At 55.7% G+C, this 9,834-nt stretch overlaps 1 protein-coding gene across 8 annotated transcripts in view; it reads left to right on the top strand.

The window, feature by feature from the left end:
* The window catches only part of DEF8 (differentially expressed in FDCP 8 homolog (mouse)), a 19,471-nt gene extending 10,302 nt beyond the window's left edge, over positions 1-9,169 (top strand). For 7 of the 8 annotated variants that reach the window (XM_011927963.1, XM_011927969.1, XM_011927965.1 and 4 more), the window contains 7 exons: positions 1,429-1,593; positions 2,207-2,334; positions 2,483-2,596; positions 4,181-4,261; positions 4,967-5,107; positions 5,262-5,371; positions 6,980-9,169. In XM_011927963.1, the coding sequence (XP_011783353.1) occupies positions 1,429-1,593; positions 2,207-2,334; positions 2,483-2,596; positions 4,181-4,261; positions 4,967-5,107; positions 5,262-5,371; positions 6,980-7,082 (842 nt within the window). In that variant the 3' untranslated portion in view covers positions 7,083-9,169. The remainder of the gene's footprint in view (positions 1-1,428; positions 1,594-2,206; positions 2,335-2,482; positions 2,597-4,180; positions 4,262-4,966; positions 5,108-5,261; positions 5,372-6,979) is intronic. The other variant, XM_011927967.1, reaches the window with a different exon arrangement.
* The last annotated feature ends 665 nt before the right edge of the window (positions 9,170-9,834 follow it).

Raw genomic sequence — 9,834 nt, 5'->3', positions numbered from 1 at the left:
CTCGCCTGGCTAATTTTTTGTATTTTTAGTAGAGACGGGGTTTCACAGTGTTAGCCAGGATGGTCTCGATCTCCTGACTGCGTGATCCGCCTGCCTTGGCCTCCCAAAGTGCTGGGATTACAGGCTTGAGCCACCGCGCCCGGCCGGCATCATGTGACTTTTAAGCAAAAACTTGAAGTTCCGGGAACGAGCCAAGAGAATATCTAGGGAGGAATGTTCTGGTGTGGGCAGCCGTGTGTGCAAAGCCTGAGGGGCAGCTCCGTGGTTGATGCGTCCGGTGCCTTGAGGAGAGACAGAGCCAGGTGTGGCTGCAGCTCTGTGTCAGGGGAGGTGAGCTCAGGGGTGGTCAGGGCTTTCCTTTAAGTGCAGTGGGGGCCACAAGTGGGTCCTGGACATACTTGGGCTTTAATAGGTTACCCTGGCTGCTGATTGAGCTTGGACTGAAGAGGGAGGTGACTGAGGAGAGGAGGGTGACTCTGACTGGGTTGGGACAGGTGGTGGGAGTGAGGAGTGTCTAAGTGCAGTGCCGGCTGAAGGTTTGGAAACGGAAAGTAACAGATGCGAAAATTGTCTGACTGGGTGCGGTGGCTCTCACCTGTAATCCTAGGGCTTTCAGATGCAAAGATGGGAGGATCACTTGAGCCCTGGAGTTCGAGGCTGCAGTGAGCTCTGATTGCACCACTGAACTCCAGCCTGGGCAACAGAGCAAGACCTTAATAAGTACAAAACAAACAAACAGAGAGATAGAAACCCATCAGGGTAACTCATGATATTTAAGGGTGGAGCTGCTGAAACTGAGATGGGAAGCTGAGGGGCTTGGGAGGGAGGGCGGGGTCTCGTTTGTTCCATTTGGACAGGTTGGGTCTGCTGTTGGGAGTGGCAGGTTGGCACTGGACACGTGAGACAAGTTGGAGGACAAGGTCTGGGCCACCTTTGGGGCAAGGCTCGGGCCAGGGACAAGAGGATCTTTGAGGTTCTAAGGCTTCCCTTGGTGCCAGGAGGTCTTAGATTGATCTGGGCCTCGGAATGGAACCCATGGGGAGGGGGCAGGCCAGCTGAGGGTGCCCTGGGCTGCAGGTGCACCCTTCCCAGTTTTTTTTTTTTTTTTGAGACGGAGTCTTGCTCTGTTGCCCAGGCTGGAGTGCAGTGGTACGATCTCAGCTCACTGCAAGCTCTGCCTCCTGGGTTTACGCCATTCTCCTGCCTCAGCCTCCCAAGTAGCTGGGACTACAGGCGCCCACCACCTCGCCTGGCTAGTTTTTTGTATTTTTAGTAGAGACGGGGTTTCACCGTGTTAGCCAGGATGGTCTCGATCTCCTGACCTCGTGATCCGCCCGTCTCGGCCTCCCAAAGTGCTGGGATTACGGACGTGAACCACCGCGCCCGGCCCCTTCCCACGTTTGAGAAGCGTGTGTCCCTCCACTCTAGGGTGTTATTACCGCTGTCACAGCAAGTGCTTGAACCTCATCTCCAAACCCTGTGTGAGCTCCAAAGTCAGCCACCAAGCGGAATACGAACTGAACATCTGTCCTGAGACAGGGCTGGACAGCCAGGATTACCGCTGTGCTGAGTGCCGGGCACCCATCTCTCTGCGTGAGTGGTGGCAGGGAGAGAAGAGGGTGAGGGAGCTGTTCCTGGCAGGGGAGCTGGGTGCACAGGTGTGTAAGGACACATAGGTCAGACAGCTGAGTGAGGCCCTGGGGCAGTCCCTGCTTGTTATCCTTGGGAAGTGACAAGGGTCTGTTGCTGCCATTTTTTCATTTCTCACTGAAGCAGACTGAGGTTCCAGGCATTCTGTAACTCACCCAGATCACTGAGGAGCACCTGGAGGGCTGGGACCCAGCCTCCGCCTTCCCGTGTGAAAGCCTCCTAGACGGGGACCGGGGAGAAGTCACACAGTTGTCATGCACATGCGTGTCAGCTCTTCTTTCTAGAGAGTTCCTGGCGTTAATTCATGAAGTCTCTGCCACAGTCCTACAGTGAGGCCCTGTTTATATCCCATTTTACTGATAAGAAAACAGGTCAGTGAGACGCTGGGACCACCTGAGATCTTGTGACTGAGGACAGGATGAGTCAGGAGGGAACCCTTGGCCTGGCCAGCTGTCTCCCTGAGGGTTGTGGTCCATGGGAGGACAGACCATGAGGCTGGAAAGCTGAGTGGGGCTTTGGTGAGGCAGGGACACTCATGGCCCCTCTGACCCTGCAGGGGGTGTGCCCAGTGAGGCCAGGCAGTGTGACTACACCGGCCAGTACTACTGCAGCCACTGCCACTGGAACGACCTGGCTGTCATCCCTGCACGCGTGGTGCACAACTGGGACTTTGAGCCTCGAAAGGTGGGAGTTGGAAGGTGGGGGCATCCCACTGGGGAGGGAGAGGAGGAAGGAGGATGGGGGTGTGGAGCTGTTGTACCCCAGGGTGTGTGCTGCTGGCTGCATGGGCCCTGGGTGGGTGTGAGAGGCGTCACCCGGCCATGCCTCGCAGGTATCTCGCTGCAGCATGCGCTACCTGGCGCTGATGGTGTCTCGGCCCGTGCTCAGGCTCCGGGAGATCAACCCTCTGCTGTTCAACTACGTGGAGGAGCTGGTGGAGATTCGCGTGAGGCTGGAGCCCTGGAGTGGGGGGCAGGGGCGCCGTGTCAGATGGACCCTAGGGCTGGGCCAGTACCCTCTTCTCCTCTGGGCCATGGGAGGTTCTGAGCAGAGGAGGGAGGCCACCTGCTTAGGGTCAGCTGGGCACCGTGGCTGCCCTTTTGGTTGAAGATGCTGGAACCGTGTCCAGTAGTGATCTGATACCAGGCAAGAACGCAATATTAAATTTTCTAATACCCACGTTAAAAAAGTAAAAAGAGCTGGGTGCGGTGACTCACGTCTGTAATCCCAGCACTTTGGGAGGCCGAGGTGGGTGGATCAGGTGAGGTCAGGAGTTCGACACAAGCCTGACCAGCATGATGAAACTCCATCTCTACTAAAAATACAAAATTAACCAGGTGTGGTGGTGCACGCCTGTATCCCAGCTACTCGTGAGGCTGATGCAGGAGAATCACTTTAACCCGGGAGGCGGAGGTTGTTGTGAACCGAGATCGTGCCACTGCACTCCAGCCTGGGCAACAAAAGTGAAACTCTGTCTCAAAAAAAAGTAAAAAGAAATAAGTGAAGTTAATTTTAATAGTATACTTTATTTAGCCCAGTATATCCAAAATATTATTTCAACATGAAATCAATGTACATTTTTGAGATATTTACATTCTGTTTTTATTTTTTTTTTGAGATGGAGTCTCGCTCTGTTGCCCAGGCTGGAGTGCAGTGGCACGATCTCGGTTCACTGCAAGCTCCGCCTCCCAGGTTCACACCATTCTCCTGCCTCAGCCTCCCGAGTAGCTGGGACTACAGGCGCCCGCCACCTCGCCCAGCTAGGTTTTTGGATTTTTTAGTAGAGACGGGGTTTCACCGCGTTAGCCAGGATGGCCTCGATCTCCTGACCTTGTGATCCACCTGCCTCGGCCTCCCAAAATGCTGGGATTACAGGCGTGAGCCACCGCGCCCGGCCAAGATATTTACATTCTTTTTGTTTTTGTGCCATGTCTTTGGCTCTAGCCTGTGTCCTCTGCTGAGTCTCACTGCAGGGCAGCCACTTCCATGTGCTCCATGGCTGTGCATGGCTGGGGGCCACTCTCTTAGCCAGCGGTGAGGGAGGAGGTAGGGCGGGAGCCGAGGGCAGACGGGAGCTGCAGTCCCGGCAGGACGTGACGGTGTCTCACGCGAGGTGGTGAGAGGAGTCAGGTCCCATTTTACTCAGGAGGAAACTGTGGCCGCAAGTTGAGTTGCCAAGGCCAGGGCTAGGGAGGCAGCTGGGATTTCTCTGGAACTTTGGCCTGGTCCTGAGGCTGCTGGTTCCTAGACAATTGTCTGCCTGTGGGGCCGGGTGAGGGCAGAGGGGACGGAGGGTTTTCTGGGCCATGGTACGCGAGCCTCACGGTCCTGCCCAGCCCGGGAGCTGCGATTTTGGGCTTCGGTGAAGCACTCAGGTCTCAGCCCATCGTGGGGAACCAACCCCTCCTGGCCCTGCCGTGGCCCCGGGTGTGAGGCGAGACGTCTGTGAGCAGGGCTCCCTGTGAGTCCCACACAGGGGCAGCCCTGTGTCCTGGCTGAGGAGGCCTGCCTGCTCCCGCCTTGTCTGCAGAAGCTGCGCCAGGACATCCTGCTCATGAAGCCATACTTCATCACATGCAGGGAGGCCATGGAGGCCCGTCTGTTGCTGCAGGTCAGACTGCCAGCGGGACTGGCGCCCGATGGGAAGCGCAGCCAGGGCGGTGAGGCACCTCTGGCTCAGGTCTTTTCCAGACAGCTTGTGCATGGAGTGCCTTTAGCAGAGGGTCTCCTCACCATGGTCCCAAGGAACAAAGCAAACAGGCGTTCAGCCCACGAAAGAGTTCTCCCATTAGTTCAGTTCGGGAAACCCTGTAGCCTTTATGTGAATCTCCATAGGGGTGGGTCCAGCCCAGCCCTCCTCAGGCCGATTCACCACAAAAACAATTTTCAAGGTTCATCTAATCATTTATTCAACAGATACAGATGTTCTAGATTCTGGAACAGTGAACGAAACAGGCAGGAAGGCTTGCCCTTAGAGAGTGCCTTTCAAGTAGGGAAGACAAGAAAAATAAGTTGTGTGTTGGCGTGGTGAGCTGTGTGACAAGACAGAGAAGGAAGGGTGGGGAACACGGGATGCAGTGTGGCTGGGAGGGGCTGCACTGGGGAGTGGACCCGGCTACACGGGTCAGGAAATGTGTCCCAGGTCCATCTTCCCCTGTTGGCTTCCTGGGGCTCCTGGATTCTGCTCCTGGGGCCCAGACCCTTCTGTAGCTCGTTTCTCTGTGGACACCCGGGCCCTGACCACTGGAGTGACCGTGGGTGGGCAGTGGGAGGGGCCCTCCCCAGTGCAGGGGTCACAGCTGCTGGGACTTGGCAGCTCCAGGATCGGCAGCATTTTGTGGAGAACGACGAGATGTACTCTGTCCAGGACCTCCTGGACGTGCATGCCGGCCGTCTGGGCTGCTCGCTCACCGAGATCCACACGCTCTTCGCCAAGCACATCAAGCTGGACTGCGAGGTGGGCCTCTGCCCGAGGGCCGCTTTTCTCCAACCCCAGCCCTGAGGGGGGATTGGCAGGAGAAGCAGCCCAGCCCAGTGTGTCCCTGGCCTTGGAGTGCCCAGAGGAGCTGGCACTGACATGCCCGTGCCCCAACCCCACACTGTTCCCCCAGCGGTGCCAGGCCAAGGGCTTCGTGTGTGAGCTCTGCAGAGAGGGCGATGTGCTGTTCCCGTTCGACAGCCACACGTCTGTGTGCACTGACTGCTCTGCCGTCTTCCACAGGTGGGTGTGGCCTGCGCCCTGCACTGAGGGGCTGGGGCTCTGCCCCGTCCTCTGGGGAGCTGCCCCTTGGCCTCCGGTAGGATGATGCCATGGGAGCTGGCACTGCTACCCCGAGAGAGGGGAGACGTAAAGACTCTTTGACTCATAGGGCCTTTGCTGACCCTGGGATACGAAGTCAGACCATGATGTCTGTGACTAAATGAGAAGTTCCCTTAGGAGCAGCACCTGGGGGATGAGGGGCTGCCCCTTCCCAGGGCCATCCCGGACCAGCCCCTGAAACTCCAGCTGGGTCTTGGATGTGTTCACAGCATCGCAGCTGCTCCCTTTCTTCACTAGGATTGAAGTCACTCTTTCAGGGTTAGTATAGGCTAGAGATTCCCAAACTTATAGTTCCTGTCACCTTTTAATGTCTCAGTAATTTTTTCAAAGTGTTTCTAAGCCAAAAGAAATTCCTGGCGGGGCGCGGTGGCTCAAGCCTGTAATCCCAGCGCTTTGGGAGGCCGAGACGGGCGGATCACGAGGTCAGGAGATGGAGACCATCCTGGCTAACCTGGTGAAACCCCGTCTCTACTAAAAAATACAAAGAACTAGCCGGGCGAGGTGGCGGCGCCTGTAGTCCCAGCTACTGGGGAGGCTGAGGCAGGAGAATGTCGTAAACCCGGGAGGCGGAGCTTGCAGTGAGCTGAGATCCGGCCACTGCACTCCAGCCCGGGCGACAGAGCGAGACTCTGTCTCAAAAAAAAAAAAAAAAAGAAATTCCTAACACTTTGATTTATTAAGTACTTATGCTCTCGTTTTTTTTCCTAGCCACTAGACCAACAGGGAAAAATAGTTATGTTCAAACAACTTTAGAAGTACTTATATCCTAAAGATTTAGTGGCTCTTTGGAAAAATAGTATACACAAATTAGAAGAAAAACATTCTAATTTCATTCTTCAGTAAGTATGATGACTTACTCATGATATGAGCACACCTTTTGGGCCCCGCACATCTTCCAGACCTGGAATCAGAGGGAACACTCCCCCGCAGTTTCTGTCCCCTGATTTTTGCCTGGAATTTGCTACTTTTCATAGCAACTGCTGAAATCCCAGCTCTACAGAGCTACGGGGTCACACAGATGGGACTGTGGCAGAAACTAAGGTTGAGACTGACTGACTTGAGCTAGTCGTTTGCTCAGTGTCTGACAGATGTTAATTACTACTGTGTTCTGTTTAAAAGTTTGAACTAGGCTGCAGTGCCCCAGAGTTCCCTGATGCACAGTTTGGGAGCCAGGGGAGGTGCCAGGCACACTGGGATAGGAACAGCTGGGAATCGTGAGGAAGGGCTCTGAGTCTGGCGTGGCTACCTGGCTCAGCCGCTCAGCTGTGTGAACTGGGACCTGTGTGGTCGGGGGATAGCAGGGAACGTGAGGACCCCCTGGAGGTCCACATCTGCACGCCAGTGAGCGCTCTGCACACGGCCATACAGTCATTTGCATCTGGGTGCAGACCCCGCTTCTGCCCTTTGGTAGTGGCTGTAGAGGGGATGACAGGAGCTGATCTAGGATGCTTCGGGGCTTCAGTGCTGGAGTTTCCTGTGCAGAGAGCCCCAACCTGTTTCTGCCCCCAGGGACTGCTACTACGACAACTCCACCACGTGCCCCAAGTGTGCCCGGCTCAGCCTGAGGAAGCAGTCGCTCCTCCAGGAGCCAGGTCCCGACGTGGAGGCCTAGCACTGAGGAAGAGTGCTGGGCACCCTGCCTGGCCCGCCGGGACCCACCCTGCCAACGTCAAGTTTCGTCCTGCTCTGGAGGCCCCTGGGGTGTGGCCCCTGGACCCCTCCACCCCTGCTGGGTGGGCAGTGTCGAGGACCGAGGGGGTGGGCAGTGTCAGGGACCGTTGTCTCCCAGGTGCTTGCTGGGACTCGGGGCGGCCACACCTGGGTGTGCTGCTGTGAGGGATCCTTGCGTGGCCCCCATCCTTCCCCTAATGGGCAGGGAGTTGGGGGGACATCTCACCTCCCCCATGGCACAGAACCCTCCACACCCCTGGACCAGGGCATCTGGGCCCTAGAGATTCCACAGCTCCCGTCCTGGCCACCCTGGAGACTCATGAGGCCAAGACCCCGAGAGAGCTGCAGAGGAGTGTTGAGTAACACCTGAGGCTGTGGCTGCACCCACCCCGCCAAGGACTGGGTCTTACCTGCGGTGGGGTTTCGGCTCTGCCTGGAGGCTCCATCCCTTTCAGCCACTCGTCGCCTTGGGGACTTCTGGTTGTCCCCAGCTGAGGCTGTTCACAGTTGTCACCTGTAGACCTGCCTCTACCCTGGCCTGAGATTCAAAGGCCTCATTGGGTGGTCAGTTCCGTGGGGTTACCTGTTGTTTCTGTACAGCAGCAGGGAAGGGGGCCATGGAACTTTTCCCTGCTGGGCGCTCCTGCCTCGGCCCAGCCCCTTTCCTGGTGCTCCAAGCTAGGAGGCCGTGGCTCCAGCCTGAGGAGGGTGTCCTGGCCTCCAGGTGTGGAGCAGGGACTGTGTGCTGTGGGAGGTTTCAGTTAGGCGATGGGATCCTACAGGGGTCTGATGGCATTTCTTGGAACCAGATTTGCCTGAGGAACTCTGTCCTGCTGCCTGTGGAGGGCTCTAGATAGCTCGGAAACGACCAGCCAGTGGCCTTTTGTTTGGGGGCCTGAGGTCAAGAGCTGAGAGTATTTGCTCGACAGCCCATTCAGGAAGATCAGGGCAGGGGCGTGTGGGAGGCTCCTCACTCCACAGGACAGAGGCCCCTGGACAGCAGAGGAAACCTACAGCTCTGGGTGAGGGGACACTTGGCTTTGGTGTTTGCACTTTACAGATCCTGCGGTCCATGAGGGGCCTCAGGAGAGGACATGTCAGGACATGGCTTCCCAGCCTTCTACCTTGGGAAGTGGGGGTGCTCCTGTCCTTTTCCCCCACACCCTGGACTGCACTTGGCTGTTGGTGCACATGGTTGGCACACATGGTGGGCAGAGGGCAGAGAATGTCACTGCTTGGATATTTGTCCCCTTTGACCAGGAAGCCCAAGAGGAGACACCTCAGCCAGCAGAAAGGCCACCCAGCTCACTGGCTCATTCCAGGAGCGGGAGAGATGGCAGGGTCTCCTCTTTGCCATCTGCCATCAGGAAGGGGATGGTGTCCTCTTCCGACTGTGGTGGCTTTAGGCGAGGTTCTTACTGTCTGCTCTGCCTCGGTTTCCCCATCTGGAAAATGGGGGCGGGGTACTGACCTACCTCAGGTGGCAAGGTGAGCAGGGAACATGTTGGAGTCCTTTAGAGAGTGTGATGTGAGCTTGGATCAACATTGTGGGTTCCTGTCCTGCTTCCCCTTCCTCTTTGGGGCTGAGGAGGGGGTTAAAGGCCAAATGCTGTTTCCCAACACCCCGAAGTCTGCACACGTCTCATGAGTGCATCACACTTCTGTCATATGGATATTAGCCATTCCAAAATCTGTGTAATCAACTTCACATTATTCAAGTTACAAATCACTGTGTCCATAGAAAACCTATGCTGGCATTTGCTGGACAAAGGGTTGGGCCCCTTTTATTTTTACCTGCCACCCAGCGTCTCCCCCACCTGCCCCTTCTGGGTGACACAGTCTGTAAACAGAATCATGTATGGGTCTTTGTCTGAGTCTGTAGCACAGCAGGAAAAGCCCAGCAAGGACCCAGTTTGCACCGCCAGCACCCACACCATGGGTGGTCCCACAGCACGGGACCAAGCTGGCCTGAGGGATGCCCAGTTGTAACAATGCTGCTGTCACTGTCTCATTAAATATATGTCCTTTCGCCTGGTGTGTGTGTGGTGAATTGGGGACAAAGTAAGAGAAATTGGTTTGTTGACATACAAGCCATTTGCAGGCTTAGGAAAGACAGCTTTTGCCATCCAGTGGGATTGAATGTAATATGGTGTGAGGTGAAATAACATGTCCTGACCGGTTGGGAGAACGACCTGTGGTGGTGTCACATAGACTTGTTGAACATCTCTGGGCTTAAGCTGCTCTCCTGCCTCCGCCTCCCGAGTAGCTGGGACTACAGGTGCATGCCACCACACCCAGCTAATTTTTTGTATTTTTAGTAGAGACAGTTTTACCATGTTGGCTAGGCTGGTCTCAAACTCCTGGCCTCAGGTGATCTGCCTGCCTCGGCCTCCCAAAGTGCTGGGATTACAGGCGTGAGCCACGGCGCCTGGCCAGGCATCAGTTTTTCTCAGTGTCACATGTCCCTCCAAAAGGGCATTCCCACTGGCAGTGTATGACAATGTCCATTACCTTATAGTCTCAACAGCAGATTGTGTGGTCATACCTTTCAATGCAGTTTGAGAAATGTCTATTTGTCATTTTAATTTGCATTTCTCTAATCATGAGTGAGGTCAAACTTCTCATATGTTTCAGGATCTAATTTATTTATGAATTATGTGCCCATTTTTTCAATTGGGTTCTTGGTATTTTTT

Source organism: Colobus angolensis, unplaced genomic scaffold, assembly GCF_000951035.1.
Source record: "Colobus angolensis palliatus isolate OR3802 unplaced genomic scaffold, Cang.pa_1.0 Scaffold76, whole genome shotgun sequence".
In the NCBI taxonomy this organism is placed as follows: domain Eukaryota; kingdom Metazoa; phylum Chordata; class Mammalia; order Primates; family Cercopithecidae; genus Colobus; species Colobus angolensis.
The sequence above is the reverse complement of the archived record's forward strand: the minus strand, read 5'-3'. Positions and strand labels throughout refer to the sequence as shown.